The sequence below is a fragment of the Musca autumnalis genome, unplaced genomic scaffold (genome assembly GCF_047663935.1).
Source record: "Musca autumnalis isolate F117 unplaced genomic scaffold, ASM4766393v1 scaffold_3, whole genome shotgun sequence".
Lineage (NCBI taxonomy): Eukaryota > Metazoa > Arthropoda > Insecta > Diptera > Muscidae > Musca > Musca autumnalis.
This window is the reverse complement of record NW_027411866.1, coordinates 145,518,002-145,538,208: the sequence shown is the minus strand read 5'-3', so window position 1 is coordinate 145,538,208 and position 20,207 is coordinate 145,518,002. Positions and strand designations below refer to the sequence as shown.

The window sequence follows — 20,207 nt, the reverse complement described above, 5'->3', positions numbered from 1 at the left end:
AGTACTTGTACCAAAATTGATCCACCTTAGACAATTTCTTAAATTTTTGGACACCACGACATAGTGTGTCTTTGAATACTGCAAGCTCTGTGGGAATAAAGGAAATTTTGAAACGATAGAGTATCTCCCGAATCGCTGCCCAATGTTATCCGGCAAACGCATGGCATCTTAGGTCATTAAATGTCTAAAATGGCTGGGGCAGCGTAACCTGGTATCGTGACAAGTTTCTACGTCCCAATTTCTTAATCAACGAATTTCTATCATCATACCTATCTGTCTATTCTTTATCCTATTAAAAGTGTTTCGATTATAACCATACGACCTTATTCTGCCAATTTTCTATACAACCTCTTTCTTTTCGCTTCCGTCATTTTCTTCTACATCTATCGTAGTCGAAGAACAACACTACAGTGGTTTCATGAAACAAATGTCCTGAAATTATGCGTTCTCAGATCGTGTTCCCCACAATAGAAATTTCGCAAAATTTAATCACATTTGTTTAAAGAAACCACTCTAGTGTAGATTCGACTTAAAGACGATCACATTTGTTTAATGAAACCACTCTAGTATAGATTCAAATTATCTAAAAAGTCTTCGAGTGGAATAGCCTCTTACGTATGAGGGTACATATCCTCAAATGTAATATATCCTCACCGACGGATACTCATTGGAAACTTGTATTTTTAATACTTGTAATACATATTTTAAATTTTTAGAAGGTTAATACATTTAACTTTGGGCTTTCATATAAATATTAAAATTAAACATTCTATTAAATTTAATAGTTTGTATGCAGTTATTGCTGATTTTTTATATATTAATAGATCTATTGCAGAAACTGCAAGAGTCTACTAATTTTGACAATTTATAAATTTGTCAAAAATTGAAGATTCTTATAATCTGGAACAGAGCAATTGATAGCAACATTAACGTACAGTACATAACATGATTCAAAAATAAAATTTAAAAATTTGAAGTTTTTGGTCGACATTTTCCAGTTTTTTAAACATTGGTTTTTTTGGACACGTTTTAAACTAATAAATTGTCTTCCGACGTTTTTCGACATTTCGCTGGTAAAAAATTAAACATCAAAACACTGTTATTTAGGAATATGGAAGTACAATTTTCATAGTTTTCTTTTTGACTGACACACTGTGTTTCCTTTAAGTTTACAATATACAAGACCATCTTTGGCTACATCTAAACAACAACAACATATATTTACTTTACTTGTTCTAGGGCATACTTTCCTTGTTCAAAACACATTCATCCACACATTCAAAAATTAATAATACCCAGACGTCGTCCAGGTTAAAACCAACTACCAGATACACAGCATGGACACAAACATACATACAAATACGACTACGTTTAATCCGACGACAACTTTTGTTCTCAATTTCCATTTCTTTGATCCATTACGAATTGCATTCTTGCTCACAAATAGTTACTCTTGTCAATTCCCATATAATCTAAATTGCTAGAAGACTGTTGCTGTTGTTGTTGCCACACATTTTCGGAGGAGGCTGAGGAGGGAGTGTTGTGAAAAGACGACGATTGTTGGTGTTCATGAGATGTTTTGCCATCACCACCACCGACACCAGTAACACCATTCTTTACACCACCAGCCACAGCAAGGCCACCATTACCCGAAATACCAGATGCAGTATTGCATTCCTCACCATTGTTGCTGGTGTGGCCATTGTTGTCAATAATAATCGATGCCGATGCTGGAGCACTTGGATGATTTGAAGAAACTGGTGACTTTTCATCACACACACTATTCGCACCACTACTGCTGCTGATTACACCACTCTGACTACTGGGCGGCTTGGGTAGGCGTCTTCTTAGCCATGGATGTTTTAGAGCCTCTGATGGTATGAGACGTTTCTCAGGATCCCATTCCAGGCAACCGCGTATAAAATTCAAAAACAAAGCATCTTTACAACCATCTAAGGCCCGCGATAGGCTCTTGGAGCCGGGAGGTCCGCGAATTTTACCATGGCGTGATTGGCCACCTTTGAGCACAACCATGCCATCGGCCAAATTGCGTACAGTACAGTAACGGGGATATCCTTCAGGATTGAAAAATACTTTGGTGCGTCTAGAGTTGCGCAATAGATCTTTGGGTGGCATACCCAGCACTTCGATAATACAAGCCAACTGATCTGATTCATTTTCACCCGGAAAAAGGGCATGACCAGTTAATAGCTCTGCCAGTATACAACCCAAAGACCACATATCAATGGCACGACCATATTGTGTGCCCAATATCACTTCAGGGGCACGATAAAATCTCGATTGAATATAGCTATAGACCCGTTCACGCTGAAAACACGAAGAACCAAAATCGATTACCTTTATGCCAGAACGCCCTTGCTGCTTGAGCAGAACATTTTCCGGTTTCATGTCGCAGTGGATAATTTCATTTTTATATAAAGCATCCAAACATTGAAGCAGAGAATGGGCAAATTTCCGTATCAGCTGCAGAGAGAAGCCCTTGAAGCCGTTCTTTTTGATCAGCTCATAGAGATTGATGTTGAGCAGTTCAAACGTGATGCACATGTGATTGCGAAACGTAAAGTAATCGTACATGTGTATGATATTCATGGTGTTGTATTTATCCTGCCTGCGTAGATGATGTAGTATGCGTATCTCCTCTTGGGCCTGTCGATAAAATCGCGCCTCATTGCGTACAATTTTAAGGGCCACATGTTCATGGGTTTTATGATCATAGGCCTTAATGACCTGACCAAAGCTACCCTTGCCAATGATCTTCAACATTTCATAACGATAGGCAACATGATCATGTGGCACATGGATATAGGCACCCTGTTCATTGTCATAGTCGGAGTTATTGGGACCCACTATCCCCGGACGTTTCTTGGCATTTGCACCAATGAAATAGATTTGATTATAGCTCAAAATCTCTGTGCGTTCATAGGGTGTCAACTTGTGCATATAGAGTATCATAACCTGCTGGGGCGAAACTACCAGGGGTTTAGGTTTTTCGGTCATGGTGGCCTTCTGTTGTCCCGACATAATAATTTGTTCATGAAATATAAACAAGCTATCGTTTTGATTGTTACTTGGTGTGGTGGAGTTGTTGGTGGTGGTGCTGCTGCTGGTGTTGATAGATGTCACTTGTTGTTGTCCTAAGGCCGCCGTTGTTGCTACTGTTGTTGTGGTGGTGATGGTGGGGTTACCATTACCATTACTGGCAGCAGTTAGAGAATCTGTGTCTAGATTTTGTTGGTTAGTTGAGGAGCCATTATTGCTTAGATATTGCACACTTTTGGAGGAGAGGGCCCTATACTGCTGTTGCTGCTGTTGTTGGTGGCTGTTGTTGCTGGATGGTTCTCCACAACTTGGTGTTTCAGTTAAACTATTCGAGTGCCTGTAACGATTTGCTGTGGCCGAGGCAGGTGTTGATCTAATTGCCAATGAATTCATGGGTATGGAGTCGATTAATTGTTGTACCGTTGTTGTTGATCCTGCCGCTGCTGAACCGCCGCCATTGGTGGACAAGGATTTGTGTAAACGTTGTGGTGATGCTGTCGTACTGCTGCTGGTATTTTTAACACTTAACGATAAATAGGCTGGAGGCTTTGATCTAGATGATACCAGCACATCACCAAGTTGGGATGTTGCCAATTGATGATAATGCTGTTGCTGCTGGTGTTGTTGTTGCTGCTGTTGCACCTGAGATTGCGGTTTATTCCTCAAATCGTTGTTACAATAATAATTCACTTGACTATTGTTTAAGGCTGCATTTGTATTGGCATCGTAGACCAATGATGTTGAGGATGATGCAGTCGTTAACTGATGATGATATGCTGCAGAGGCGGCTGTTGTACCATTGGGTCCTAATCCTCCGCCTCCTGTTCCTCCAATTAATTTATTGCTACAACTTTTACTACGCATTGATGTGTAAAGATTTTGAGGATTATCTACGCCAGCGGCGGAGGCAGTACATGTTGATACATCCTTATAAATACTATTGGCCGAGAGGGGTAATAGCTCTTCGGCCTGGGCGGCTGCGGCTGCAACACAAGAACTGCTGCTGTTTATTGAGCTATTGTTAAAAGCTGTAGCATAATCGATGGGTGATAATGTGGCCAAAACAATGTTATTTTGATTGGAATTATTAGCTGCTGCTGAGGAGGCGTGATTTGCCACTGATGTTGGAGGACAGGAATTTGTGGTGCTGCTGCTGATGGTAATATTGCCTAAATTGTTATCCGCCAAAAGGCTATTTCTTCGCATGGACGTTGACAAACGTCCCAAACTTTGCAATGACGATGGCGGCTGAGTACTAATGCCGCCAGCCAAAAGTTGATGACTTGTGGCCTGTTGCTGTTGCTGCTGCTGTGTTAGCTGTTGTGTCTGAGAGCCAACCATAGTTGCGTGCAATAAAGTCCTTTCTTTTGTGGGTTTGTTGTAACTTTTTGTCTGAGATCTGAGAGGGCTTTTTGTATATGAATTAATGCAGAAATATGGCAGTGAATGATTTACTACACATAACACGGGGGGATATGGGTAGTAGGAGGGGGGTCTGGATTTTCAGGCTACTACTTTAAGGTCACGAACAGTATTTAAAAATAACAAAGATGTTAGTGGGGGGTGGGGGTGTGCGTGAATTCTACCTAGCAAAGGATTTGCGTGTTTTGCCAGCGGTTCAGTGTTCTGACCAACAACTTTGTAAACGTTTTTTATAATCACGGGCGGGAAGAAGGCTTAAAAACTGTACTGTGCTATAATACTGTTGTTGTTAGTATTTTTGTTTTATGACTAAAGAATTGTTGCAATAATCTCCATAAAATAACAGTTCAAAAGGGAAGCATTACCAGGAAGCAAACATTTGTTTCTTTATAAAAAATGATTCTAAAATAGGCAAGAGAGAGGAGATTATTTTTAATATTCCTAATTTTAAGAGGATGATGATTGGCGAGGTGTGTGGTGGTTGGTGTATGTATGAATTATATGTGTGCTAAGCTATTTTGTTTTGGTTTCTTTACAACTCAATGAGATCCAAATTCTTCGATTTTTTTTTTCTAAATGCCTTTTTGTCTAATTTATCTGTTTTGTGGTGCGTTTTTAAATACTTATAGAAAAACAATTTTCGTTTTGAGATTACTGCTTAATTTTGTTTGTTTTGTTGTTGCTGTTTACCTATGTGCGCTAAGTTTTACTTTTGTTTGTCTCTTTCTATAATAAAATTGTTATATTAATCTATAGTAAAACGTAATCGTTATACAATAAAATTATGCCAAATTTGCATGTTTTCTGTCTGTGCGTTTTTTTTACGGTCATCGATTTGTTTTGACTTTTTCCGTGAAATGGGTTTTCTGTGATGTGTGGAGGTTTCCAATTACAATGAAATGATGATATCGATATTATTAAATCGTTTCGATCTTCTTTGTGGATGTGATGTTACTCCTTTGTCTTGGACTATTTTATATTGCCGTAGATATTTTCTTGTTGTTGTCTTGGAAGGATTCCATTTGTTTTAGTTTGTTGATTATTATTGTTGAAAATTTATCTGAAAACAAGAAGAAATAATGAGAATTAATCAAATTAAAAGACATACGAAAAATCAAATGCAATAATAACAATATCCTAGAAGAGACAAGAAAAAAATTCAATAATAAAAATATTGACAAAGGCCTCAGAATACTTCCGCCACAGGCCAAAACCTTTAAATGTTCCACGTGAAAATGTGGATACTAAACAATTTATGGAGGATTTCCCCACGACATTGAAACCTACACTGACGGTTCTAAGATACTCGTAGAAACTCGGACAGGCTTATTTTAAAGTACAGAAAGTATAGAGTATGTCGCAAAAAAAAAAAACAAGTCGATCGGAGCAAAATTGGCTGAGATGTGACCGTTCAAAGTGAAGAAGAACTTAAAACGAGTTTTTCTCGAAATGACATTTTTGAAGTCAGTGCCAACGATAGACCGATCTTGATATATTTTTGTGAGCTTATTATTGTTTTTAAGGCAGCCTTAAATTAGCGGTTGGAATAATTACGGGAACTGCAATATTAGATCGACGTCCTATAAATGTAAAGAGGAGGCGAGAATGAGTAGTCCGCAGTCTAAATGACACTGCGCTACAAAAGTTGACCAGAAAAATATTCAGTCGGTTAACATATGGCTAAGTTATAGTGGTTAAAGTGTGAAAAACGAAACAAAAAACATTAACTGAAATTCTTTAAAGTAAATATTGAACAAATAAAAAAACATATTTTTGGAAAAACGTCAAAATACCTGCAATATGGGAGCTATACCAAAATGTGGACCGATATCGTCCATCTTCGAACTTGACATGTTCCAAACAAAAGCCCAATCTTTTCAAAATTTCAGCGTCCTATCTCAATTTTTGTGCATGCTAGAGTGATTACCACAGACGGACGGAGAGGCAAACTTGCATAAAAACCAAAAAGTTAAAAAAAAAATGCCAATCTCATACATATATTTTTCAACCAATTTCATTAGTTTTCCTGTTTTCGGAAGCTAATTTAATTTCCTTTTTGGTGCAAATAAATAATTAATTGATAATTTTGTATGATTTATTATTGTTATAATTTACATCAAAGGAGAGGTCAAGAGTTGATTTTCAAGTTTCGTGTTTGTGATTTGTCGGGATGTGGTCCTGAACTTAAAATTTGGAACAAAAATTTAAATTTAGATAATTTTCTCTCAATGTTCAATTTCACCCGATAAATACTGTCCACTCGTTATTTCAAAAATTTTGGAATTTTCCTTGACCAAAAAAACCTTTTACTTGGTGCATATTTTTTCAGTATTAATATATATGTAACTGTAAAGTCTAGCGTGATTACGGTTACACTACACACAATTGAAACTGTGGGATCCCTGTATATACTAGGATATAACACTGTTATCTGACCACATACATCAGCATCATTGGAAGGGTCAAGAGTTCTTCTAAACTTACGAGGGTGGACCATATCTGCCAGAAATAAAGATATAGTCATTATACTAAAAATGTTACCAATTTTCACACAAAAGTTTTTACCCATTTCATTCGCTAAATAATATCTGATCATCATGTTGAATTTCAGGCTTCGTCTCTGTCATAGATTCAAACTTCACTTAAAAATTCGCGTCATTGCCACCTACGGAGCCATTTCACCCCCTTCATCACCAATAACTGTAGGTGCCTATTCTGGTTTGAAGCTGACCTCCATTCAAAATTTCATGACGAGGATTCAAAATGAACAGACAAACATATCTAATACTGTTACAACAGCAACAGCCGGGAGCAAAGGAGAGAGAAGCGTATTTTCAGAAGATAAAAAAAACATGAGGGTAAGAAAATGGAGATGTTCAGGGCCATAATGAAGCTCAAAAATTTTACCAGAATGTAAAACACCAGACCGATGAATATGGTGCATATTCTCCTGCAAAGATTATAAACGGAATTTGTGAATTTCAGGATCTGGAAGGAGAATTACATTAAAATTTGAATATACCCCAGAACCAATCCCAAACTTGCAATGTTTACGATCTAGACAAAGTGAGGCCATAACAACAATAAATCGGCTAAAGGCTATGTTACAACAACCGCAAAAATCCAATCCAAGATTGGATGCATGTCAATCAACTGCACTCTTGCGAAAAAAACATTGACATTCAGGAAGGTACCCCAAGGAGTGGACCATATTCTATATTCGAACCTGATCTATGCCTGGAAAAAGTGTTACGATGTGCCAAATCGGTTGCACCCTTCGAAAGTTATTATCACAGTACCAATGTTAAACCTGAGAATAGAAAAGATACATATAAATAAGTAAAAAAGTATCAGTCGGCTTCGCCGACAGATATATACCTACAGCCTATGTGACTTGAAACTTTCATCTACGGATAAATCGAATGTATTTTGTGGTCCTTTTTGCACATTCAAACTTCAAAGGAATGGGCCGACATAGTCCATTATGGAAGTGGATTTTATTTTGGCAGTCATATCATTCGATAGATATCGCGCCCACTAGTCATTTCAGTGGGTCATCGTATAACTTTTGGACCAGTATGCCAGGAAGTATGGACTTGTCCTCGGAAAACATAATATCGCTGTGAACAGGACCACAACGAACAGTATCGGAATACTTCTCCAAAGGATCTTCGAACAGACGCAAAACTGCAATTAGACACAAATGTTAAACTTTTTGGAGGAGGTTCCATAAGGAGAGGACCGAAATGGACCATTTTAGAAGTTACACTAAACTTGCACAAAATATTAGGAGATCCAAAGGGTTTTTACAATTTTCGGGCTGTTTTCTCAAGAAGACTTGGCCCTGAAAAAAAAACTTTACCGTCGTAATTGAGGCAGCGAATGCAAGTTGCTTCAACAAAAATCCACCCGTGAAACGTAGTGTAATGGTTGGATACGTGGGACTTCGGTAGACTCCTAATTTTTCAATGTATCTCTAAAGGCCTGACAGCTCAACTCGAAAGAGAATTAATTAAATATCACTATAAATGTCCTTCGCCTTAATAAGGCAAAAATAAAAAATAATTTCAGCGTGAGCCAGGCTGGGATTCGAACCTGGGTCTCCGACAACTGAGTGTCAAGGTTGCCGGCGTCTTAGCGTTCTAAGCCACCATCAACTTGTCAAAACTTTAGTGGACAATAATTGATGATCAAAATCAAAAATAAAATCTTCTGATATAGAAGAGCAATTACTAATGATGTAGGAATAAAACTTACCATAGTATTTGTGAACATTGACAAATGGGATTACCAAGCAGGACTATAGGAAAAAGTTTGGAGTTTCAATTAACTGACATAATTTCGCATATACATTTATCTAATGAAGTGCGATATATATACTAGTTTCCAAGCTTTGCCTTCGTCTGCCACAAAAACAACATCCTAATACACCTGAAGATCGGCTTTACCACCCGTGAAACGTAGTGTAATGGTTGGATACGTGGGACTTCGGTAGACTCCTAATTTTTCAATGTATCTCTAAAGGCCTAACAGCTCAACTCGAAAAAGAATTAATTAAATATCAGAGCCATCCCAATCACCATCTGCTGGCTAGGACCGACACATTCAGGCATATCAGGAAGGATATTCATGCTCTAGAGAGGGAGGTCCTACAATATAGGAGATAACCCCTAGATCAACAGGCATATCAAGCGGGTTTAAATAGTATTCACACGGATGCAGTTGCTAAGGCCATAAGCAAATCTAGTGTGAATAAAGTCCTCGGAGTACATTCCCCATCTATCGTTGTTGAGGAGCGTCAGCTGATACGACAAACTAGAGTAGTTTTGGCTTAACTACGCTCTGGATATTGCAGTCGCCTAAATTCTTATTGGGCGGAAATCGACCGCGCCGTGCAAGACATCTGCCCTGTATGCGGCATGGGCCCGCACGACACAAAGCACCTTTTCAACTGCCCCGCCAAACCTTCTTATCTAACTCCAGTGGATATGTGGTTACATCCCATCGAAGCAGCCACTTTCATTGAACTGGAGATAGACCCAGAGCCAGATTGAGCAGAAGAACATAACAGTAAAGACTGCTACCACAACAACAACCACTACACACGGTGTCATAGGGATTTTTTTACAACTCAGGAAGTATGGAGTTGCCCATGATGAAACTTAAACCGTCGCAGTGAATGCAAGTTGTTACAACAAAAATCAAAGCGATTCGAGAGCAGATCCTAAACTGAACTTTTCCGAACTTTTGTGTGGGAGGTATGCGAAGGTGTGGATCGATTGAGTCCATATAGGAAACTCATCCCAGTCTGGTAGAAATTTCACGATGTGCAAAGAATGGCACAAATTTTCCGAACATTTTCGATTTTTTTGGGGGAGGGGTACCAGAAGGAATGGACCCATTTAACCAGACAGACATACGGACATGGCTAAATCAACTCCAAATTGTCTGAAACGGATTTCGTCCAAACATACTTGGGGTCTAAACCATTATTTCGATGAGGCACATTTTGCCCGTATGAACGTGTATATACCCTCTTTAGGATAAATTCTGAGCGTATAAAAATTATTTGTGCAAAATAGTGCACTCAAAATTCGTATTTGTTCCCAATAATAAAAAGAATATCAAAATAGATTCAAAACAGGTAAGTAAATGGACAAGGCAGCAGACGCTATACATATTTCTAATTAAGTAGGGTCTGTAAGGTACGACAATTTAAGACGAAACACAATGCGAAAATATCCTAAGCTCATGGGGTAATTTGTTCTAAATACGTGCTATTCTAACTGTAAAGGATCTGGAATATTCAGGCCGTACAACACGAGCTATAAATATCTGGGTATTTCTCGTAGATCTTGAAAATATAATGAGAGAACATAATGGAATAGCTTTGCCAATTTAATAACGTTGGAGAAGGGAATCAAATTGCTATATTTCAAAAAATTATTGAATGATATGTGATCTCAATCGAAATAAATCTAACCATTGTGTTCACAATTTGTTTGAGTTTATGAATAAGAGTACCTGTTGCACCAGAAAAGACCCCTATTCCGCATATAACTTGCGACAATAATAGTGAATGGGATAAAATGGTTTTCACTCGAGGTGGAAAGAACAAATTAGATGATCTGTTCCTGCGTAGAGTTCCCCAAACTCGACCATAATTAACATCAATGTATGGTTTGAATGTAAGCCTGGCATCCAGCATTAAACCAAGGCACCAGTTCCCCAGTTCAACCAGTTCACTTCCCACAAAAATGTCTAAATTAACCACCGATCTATGAGACGGTCTAAATACCATAGCTTTCGTTTTAGAGGTGTTGACCTTTAACGAATTTGAAGAAGTCCACTGCAAAAGCGTATCCAAGTACAAATTTGTAGAACTTTCCAAGATCTCAATACCTGAACAACTTTTAGAAAATAACAGAAAAACATCGTCGGCATATTCAAACGTGCTGCATATTCGAGGGTTAAAAATGATAGGCAAATTATTCACATAAAGGACAAATAATAACGGGCTCAAGATCGAGAACACCAGAAAATAAATCAACCAATTTAGACTCACTCCCATTTAAAGTTACAAATTGCGTTCTACAAAATAGGCAAGAATAAACAAGCTTACAGGCCGATCTAAAAAAAATGTGTACTCCCTATTCAATTTTACAATCATATTTTCATGGCTAATACAGTTAAACGCTTTAGATAGGTCATGCGATACCATAACACTTATCCTGTTAGCATTAATATTCTGACGGATAGAATCGGTGAGGTGTTATGTCCTTTTCGTAATACATATTGAGAATTGAATATTATAGGTGAAGTCTATCCCAGCATCTGTTTTGCATAACGTTTGAACTTTTGTGAGGTAGGACCAGAGGGAGTGGACCGATATGGCCCATCTTCAAACTTTATGTATGTTTGGACAAAGAATTACAAGAACCAAATCGTTAGAGAGTTATCCTGCGCTCCAGTCAGCCAGACAGGGCTAAATCTACTTAAAATTGTCTGAAACGGATTTCGCTCCAACATCATATGTGGATTTTAAAACCATTATTTTTTATCTATTATATATTTGAATTTGGTGATAAGTGACTGACTGACTCATCATCAACTCCCAGCTAAAACAGCTAAAGCTAGGAGCTTGAAATTTTACCAGTAGGTCACTGTTGGTGCAGATGTGCGAGATAAGGCCGGGTTTTGCAAAAATCGTTCTGGAACCACAAAAAATAAAAATAACAAAAATCCTTATTATTCACTGTTATTACTTATGTACTTAGTTGGCAACACATTTGTCAAATTAAATGCTATAATTTCTTAATACCGTAAAATATCACAAACAATTTCAAATTTTGTAGTTTACTTCTAGGCGCATTTATTTTATCGTAAACCAATATATATTGGAAAGACAATGAAGTTTGTTATTATCCATTGCCACAGATGTCGCAGTTGGTGATAATGGTATAAACTTCTTTCTGATTTACGAATGATTTACGTCTCTTTAATAATTTTGTTTTCACATAACAGGTGTCGCACAAAAGATTTTCTTTCTTTAAAATCCAGTTAGACAAAAAATGATTACAAACGATGAATTTGTAAAAATTTTGATTTTCAATTTCAAATTAAAACAAAAATTCTTTCAATAATGTTTGGTTTGTTGAACATATGAGATGCTGTTGAAGACAAAATTAGGGTATTAAATTCAGAAATCCATCAGAAATAACAAAAATCATTTCTATTAAAAAAAAGAATAGTTTTAATGTTGATATTTTCTTTATAATTGTGTCACTACCGCTAACGAAGTAGCGGGTACATGCTAGTAGTATATATCCTGACTATTATAGCTGCCATTACACAAAGCATGAGTTTGGTTGCGGATTTGTAGTTGCTCGGAGGTTAAAACATCTGGTCTCCAGCTTCACCCCAGTGAATGAAAGACTCGCTGCAATTCGATTAAAAGCTAAATTCTTCAACATCAGCTTTATTTGCGTTCATGCTCCCACTGAAGACAAGGACGAACAGACTAAAGATATATTTTACGAGCGCTTAGAAGAAACTTATGACCGTTGTCCTGTCCATGACATTAAAATTATTCTAGGCGATTTTAATGCCAAAATTGGAAAGGAGAATATCTTTGGCCCAATAGTCGGGAAATTCAGTCTCCACAGTGAAACATCTGACAATGGTATGAGGCTGATAGACTTTGCAGCTGCAAAAAACATGGTAGTTAGCAGTACCAGATTTAAGCATCTCGATATTCATAAGGGCACCTGGCTGTCGCCAGGGCAAAGAACAAAAAATCAAATTGATCATGTTGTGATAGATGGAAGACATGCATCGAGCGTGTTGGATGTACGATCGTTTCGAGGTGCAAACATAGACTCGGACCACTACCTTGTTGCAGCAAAGGTACGTTCCAGAATTAAGGTTGGAAACAAAGTGGGAACAGGGACAACATGGAAGTTGGACATCGGTAAGGATAGCCACAGCATATTCCACTCAACTGGCCCAATTGCTTAATCAAAGCACTCCTCGTCCCGATAACATACCAGGACAATGGCAAGACATTGCCCACTCCATGCTAACATTGATGAAGATTTGCTTTTACTTAATTTTGAATCCATTGTCAACTTGGGTGTTTTTAAATTATGTGAAACGGATGTTTTATATGGTTTGAAAATGTTGAGAGATTCAACTAAACCTGATAATGATGGTATATCATCTTATTTTCTTAAACAATGCTCTGATTCGATTTGCCTTCCTCTCTGCTCATTTTCAATCTATCTCTTTCCAAAGGTTCATTTTTGGATAGATGGAAAATATCGACAGTCACTCCAGTACATAAATCAGGTCGCAAAAATGATATTTCAAACTATAGACCTATTTCCAAATTGAGTAGTGTCTCTAAGCTTTTTGAACATATAATTTATGAAAAACTTTATAATTCAGTTAATCAACTTTTAATTTCTGCTCAGCATGGTTTTATTAGAAACAGATCAACAGTTTCCAATTTAATGCTTTTTACAAATTATTGTATTACATGTTTTGAGGATGGAAATCAAGTCGATGCTATTTATTTCGATCTTTGTAAAGCTTTTGATAGAGTTTCACACAATGTGCTGTTGGCTAAATTACATAAAATCGGTATACAATCTTCCCTTTTAATGTGGATTAAATCTTACTTTGCGAACAGGAAATGTTTTGTGAATATAGAGAATTGCAAATCTGATTATTACTTCGCTACCTCCGGTATACCTCAGGGTAGTATTCTGGGACCCTTGTTTTTTATACTTTTCATTAATGACATTAGTTCGTGTTTTCAATATGGGAAATATCTTCTTTTTGCTGATGATATAAAACTATTTTCAAAAATATCTTCAATTCGCGATTCAATGTTATTACAAGCCGACATTAATCGGCTAATCTCTTGGTGTCACTTGAATAAACTTAATTTCAATCCGTCTAAATGCGCGCATCTTCAATTTAGAAGGCTATCTAAAATGATAAATAGTCATTATTCTATTGGTCACATTTTGCTTTCAAAAGTGAGCACCAAACTTGATCTTGGTGTAGTTTTTTCATTCAAGTACCACATTGACTATATTTTGCCTAGCGCATATTCAGTTCTTGCTTTTACACGTCGCAACTGTAAAGAAGTTTTGGATCCTTATACTCGCAAATTATTGTATACGAAATTTGTCAGATCTAATCTTGATTATGCCTCAATTGTTTGGAATCCGTATTATTCCACACATATTGATCGGATTGAGAGAATTAAAAAAATGTGTTAAATATGCGTTGTTTTCATTACAATTTATTAATCCTTTACCGACATATGAAGCACGTTGTAAATTAATACGCTTGGATACGTTATGTGATCGACGTTCCAAAATGTCTATAATTTTTCTTTATAAGCTAGTTTGTGGATATATAGATTGCCCGGATCTATTATGTTTAATTGGATTTAAAGTGCCAACAAGATCACTTCGATTTGCCGAATATTTTAACGTTACGACCCACAGAACAAACTATTGTCGAAACGAACCTATTGTGAGAACATTAAATTAATTTAATAAAATTAATTTGGAAATTGATTTAAATTTTTGCTAACCTCTAGATAAATTTAATGAGTTATTAGATTTATATTTTGCTAGTAAATAAGCTAGTCTGTAAGGATTGTAATTCCATAGACTCAATAAATAAATAAATAAACAGCCGCAAAATCAGTACTTGGATACCGGAGACCTCCACCAAGGTCTACCGAAGAGAAAAATGCGGCATATAGGGCTACTCTACAATCAGTAGCAACGCGTATCGCACGAGAGAGGTATCGGGAGAAATGGAGAGAGGAGAAACGTCTTTTTCGCAGGAAAAAGAGAAAAATGGATCGACGGAAGTGTTGAAAAATCGAGATGTACAGGAGACAGAATGAAGTCCAAAAATTCTACCAAAGAGTGAAGCATCAAACTGATGGCTTTGGTACAGGCAGATCCTCCTGTAGAGACCAGCAAGGTAATCTGGTAACTGATACATATAGTGTGCTAAGGATATGGAAAGAGCATTTTTCCAAACTGTTGGTATCCAATAGTAGCGAAGTCGACGAATACACCACAGATCCAATCCCAGAAGATGGTATTGAATGTATACCCCCCGGCCAAGATGAGGTAAAGACACCAATAAATCGGCTGAAGAATAATAAGGCAGCAGGAGCCGATGGCTTACCAGCCGATCTGTTCAAAACCGGCGGTGACACGCTGATAAGGTGTATTCATCAGCTAGTTAGCACCATCCGGCAGGAAGAACAAGTACCCGACGATTGGAACCTGAGCATCCTTTGCCCTGTCCACAAGAAAGGAGATAAGACTATGCTCTAACTATAGGAAATTAAGTCTTCTCCCTATTGCCTACAAGATAGTGTCAGGGATAATGTGCGAACGACTAAAGCCTATGGTCAATGAGATAATTGGGCCATACCAATGCGGCTTTAGACCTGGCAAGCCCACAATTGACCAGATATTTACCCTGCGGCAAATCCTGGAGAAGACCCAATAGATGCAGATCGACACATATCACCTTTTTGTCGATTATAAAGCAGCATTCGACAGTCCCCTCCGATCAAAGGTATTCCATGCTATGTCTAAATTTGGTGTCTCTGCTTCTAGAAAGCTCCGGCTTTGTAGAATGACATTAACTAATACTGGATCGTCAGTTAAAATAGGAAAGAACCTCTCCGAAGAGTTTGGTTCTACAAGAGGTTTCAGACAAGGTGATGGTCTCTCGTGTGATCTTTTCAACATTCTTCTGGAAAAGGTTATACGAGATGCCGATGGCATTGACATCATAGGTCGATCGGTAAAGGAAGTAACTATTACCTTTATAAAAGTCGAAAGGGAATCTGCGAAAGTGGGCCTGGCGGTAAACGCCGAGAAGACTAAGTTGATGGTGTCGTCGCGCAATTCAACCATAGAGATCGGGCAACGGTTACTTCGGGCTGAGTAAGCAGTTTAGGAATAAAGCCACATCTCGTCAAACAAAAACAACGTTTTACAAAACATTGATACTACCCGTGCTAATGTATTGTTCAGAAGCCTGGGTACTTGCGCAAGCAGACAGGGCAGTGTTTGAGTGTGTTCGAGAGAAAAATTCTTCCAAAGATCCATGGACCAATCTGCCTTGACGGTGAATACCGACGTCGTATGAACCAGAGCTGTATCTGCTATACAACGAGATCGGTATAGATAAACGTATCGAGATGCAACGATTATGTTGGATAGGCCATATCATAAGAATGAGCGATGATGAACCCGCTAAAAAGGCTTATAAATTCGGGTCCCATGGTGGTGCACGCAGAATTGGCAGGCCAAAGAATAGATGGCGAAAATAAGTGGATGAAGAGATGACAAGGGGCGGTATTCCAGAAAGCGGAGCACTAAACAGAGAGAGTTGGAGATCTTTTCTTAGTTCGGCTTATGGAACAAATGTTCTGTAATGGGCCAGCTAAGTAAGTAGGTAAGTCCCAATAAGAATATTCTTCCACATGATGGAATCTCTCAAATAAAACGCCTGCATTTAAATTAAAAATTGTTGCAAAATTAAAGAGCAAGTGTTTCATTTGGGAGGTTCCATCACGAGGAAGAATATACTTTTTGAGGTTAAGCGACAAAATTTTTTCTAGTTTAAAACACTGAAACTTAATTTTATTATTTTTTTTTTGTTCTACAATTGAGGATTAACCCTTAATTTTATCCAAATGCTAAATTACGCAATTTAGGAGTGGTATTAAATTGTATTTATTTCAAAGTGCGGAGAAATAACTAACATGAGCTAAAATGTCAGCGGAAAACATATAATTTTTCTCGACATTTCCAGAGTATTTTAGCCATGTAAATTTGGCTTAAATTAAATATTCTCACAGCTATTAGAAAAATCTGAAATTATAATATTAAGATTTTACCTTTCCTTTAAGAGTAGGCAATATAGCCGAGTAGCTATGAAATAATGTAATGCTGGCTAGTTATTTCAAACAAATTTGAAAATTTGAATTCTCCAATTCTTTAAAATTATTTATATTACTTATTAAAATTACTTAAATAGATGTAATTACATAATTATATTTTAGAGTAGCTATGATATACAGGTGGATTTTATGTAATTATTTTTAAATTGGTCATAGAATTGTAAACTGGGTTCAATTACAAAGCAAATAAATAAATAAAAAATAAGTAAAACATTAATTTTATACTATATACACTAGGGTTATGAATTTTTGACATTTTTCCTCAAAAATGATTTCCTGTAGCAGGGATGAATGAACTTTTGCCTATAGATCACTATGCTATCGTTTATTCCATTGAAATATAAAAAAAGTTCACGCACAAATCGATTTTAAAAAAATAATTTTTTGAAAAAATATATGAAATGAAAAAAAATTTTTTCTCAAAAAATTATTTTTTGTTGCACGAATGAATAAATATAAGCCTACTAATAACTATAATAACGTTTATTTCATTCAAATATTAAAAAAGTCACGAAAAAAGTCACATTGAAAAAATTTTAAATTTTTTGTTTTTTTGTTAAAAAATTATATTTTTGAATAAAAGCGTTTATGACATTTTTACGATTCTCAGAATTGAAGAAAAATAGTGAGAAATAAATTTTATGTCATTTTAATTATCTCATGTGGCTCTAAAGTTTATTTTCAATTATATATCTATTTTCAGTGACTTCAAAAAATTGTCCATAATTTTGATACATTCAAATTTTAAAATCATTTTGTGCGTGAGGTTTTTTCACCGAATCACCTTATAATTAAGATTTTATGTAATCTTATGGCAAAACTCATCACGCTATGATACAGGGATATGAGGTTGTAAAAAAGTCATAACCCTAATATACACCGTCAGAACTCTTGTTTCTAGCTGTAATCGTATTCAACAAATAAGCCCCTTAAGATTTCCAAAATAGTTCTTTACACACAAATCATTAATTTCATAAAGCATTAATTTCATAAAGCAAAATGATCTTAACTCCGGCAAAAAAGAAAACTGAAACATTTCCTGTGTTGCACGAGGACTACTGCAGAACTGAGCAAAACTAAAGCAAGCGAAGAATACCGCAACTGTTATGTATAAACAAACACAATGTCTTTTAGTATTCTCTGAAATTGAATTTACATACATATAAAAAAATCCTGATCTATAATTAGAGGTAGCTCCATATTTTCATAGCCAAATTCTTAGAAGTGTCCAGGAACATAGGATAAAATACTATGTGTGTGAATTCTCTCACTCTTTAAATACTTCATTTACATACCCGTTCTTAGAAACTACACATAATACTCACTAGTATTTTCTTATCGATGTATGTTATCCATAGGATTAATAGCTTCATCATAGGCTTCCAGCGCCTTTAATACGATGAAAAAACACTTTTATTATTGCTTTTTATTTTTGTTTTACGACTTTGATGTCATTCGTGGATTTAAAGCACTGTTTGTTTTTTGTTTTATTCTCAAATTTGAGATTTTATTGAATTCTTGTCTTGCTTAGAGAGATGCTCCACTTTCACTTGCTTTCAACACTACTATTGCCTTGGGGGGGTAAGAAGTACTCCTTTTAGAATAAGGATGATGATGATGACTTATCTTTCACATCAACTTATAAAACATTGCCACAAAATTCCTTTGACGATGATTCATGCGAGCAAAAAATGTATGATTTTCTTTTTTACGCCCACCCTCCTCCTTTTTGGCTTTTGGTGTTCAATTCTTTCATTACTTTACAACAAGAACAACAAGTATGACATTTTTTTTTACCAATAATATGACTATTTTTGTAATAGGAAATAGTTCGAAAATGTCCTTTGTTATAATAATATAGAGGATGTAGGATGGAAGGGTGGCTCGTCAACGTTGCTTGGATGGATTAAACAATTGTTGTTGGCGTTGTTCGTCGTTGTTATCCTTTCTTTATTATGTTCGAGAATGCTTTTCTTTTGAAGAGTTTAGACGCCCCTAATCACTGTGACTAAATGCTATTGTTGTGTTTGTTGGCCTGTCGCCTGTGTGTCTTTCCTCTTCTTCCTCTGAGTTTTGTATGTCGGCCGTCTGCAGGTGTTCGGTGTTCTTGTTGTCACCAGTAGTCGCATTAACATATCGCCCAGTCATTAAACATGATTTGTTTTGAGTTTTCTTGCAACATTATGTGTTTTTGCTGCTGCTGGGGGTATTTTATCGTCTCTTTGGCTTCTCCCAGTGGGCTAATAACAAAAATAAAATCATGTTAAATCTTGCCGGTTGTATTTGAAATTGTACTTTTAAATACCACACGCCAAAGACAAAATGCAAAAATTATAATTAGGTCCACCACACTCCAACCAACTTTGTTGTCGTCGTCTCTCCTTAGCTGTTGTCCCAACGTGCAGGTTGGTGCCTTGCCTTTTTACTTGTGTCGCCGTCTGTCCCCCTTTTGTTGGGGTGACCCCGTATTTTGTGTTTAATTTTTCCCTTCGTCTTTTCTCTCTTTTGCTCTCATCACACTTGCTGCTCTTCTCCAAGTGTGGCCAGGGAAAAGTTCGCAAGTTCTTTGCACTTTTTTTAAGGGGGCTACTATTTTACACACAACAATGGACACGAACAATACAACGAGAATTCGATTTGTTTCATTCACATGAACATAAATTGCAATTTATTTTATATTTCTTTTATTGTGTTTTATGTTATTATTCACAAAATTGTTATTGTTTTATTGAACTTTTCCATTCCAACAGAGTTATGGACAAAAGGAAACTGTGCTCTGCTATTTTTGAGTTCTTAATTCCTGGTCGGTGTTATTTTTTGTATTTCTCAGAGTAAACTAGGGCTGCCTGCAGAGCAGCGTTGCCAGTATTTTGTCAGCCTCTTGTCCCCCAAATTCTCCAAAAATCCCCAGATTTTATTGAAATGTCCTCAAATATGGTTTGTTCCTCTATTTTTAAAAAAAAATGGTAAACGTAGTAATTGTTGTGCACTGTTGTCACATGAATGGTATTGCATCTGAAATAAGGGAACGCTTTACCAGTAAAAAGTAGTAAAATTGGAAGGTTCTTGCACGTAAAGGAAAATAGCAAAAGACATCCAATTGTAAATATACTCTGCCGTTTTTAATGAATTCCTTTAATTTGCCACTGTCGTCATCTTTTGTAACCCAATTCGATTTATTTGTCCCCATTTCTAAAATCCAACTGACAAC

At 36.6% G+C, this 20,207-nt stretch overlaps 1 protein-coding gene across 2 annotated transcripts; it reads right to left on the bottom strand.

Annotated features, from left to right (window-relative positions):
* Positions 1-367: 367 nt before the first annotated feature.
* LOC141397859 (uncharacterized) lies at positions 368-20,207 on the bottom strand. Of its 2 annotated transcripts, XM_073974674.1 has the most exons (4): positions 20,034-20,207; positions 19,302-19,943; positions 18,322-19,236; positions 368-5,542 (listed from the first exon to the last, which is right to left on the bottom strand). In XM_073974674.1, exon 4 carries the CDS (start codon positions 4,399-4,401, stop codon positions 1,438-1,440), a length of 2,964 nt encoding a protein of 987 aa, XP_073830775.1. In that variant the 5' UTR covers positions 4,402-5,542; positions 18,322-19,236; positions 19,302-19,943; positions 20,034-20,207; the 3' UTR covers positions 368-1,437. The 2 variants fall into 2 exon arrangements, with proteins under 2 accessions (XP_073830775.1, XP_073830776.1); XM_073974675.1 differs by lacking the exon at positions 20,034-20,207 and having other exon boundaries at positions 18,322-19,871.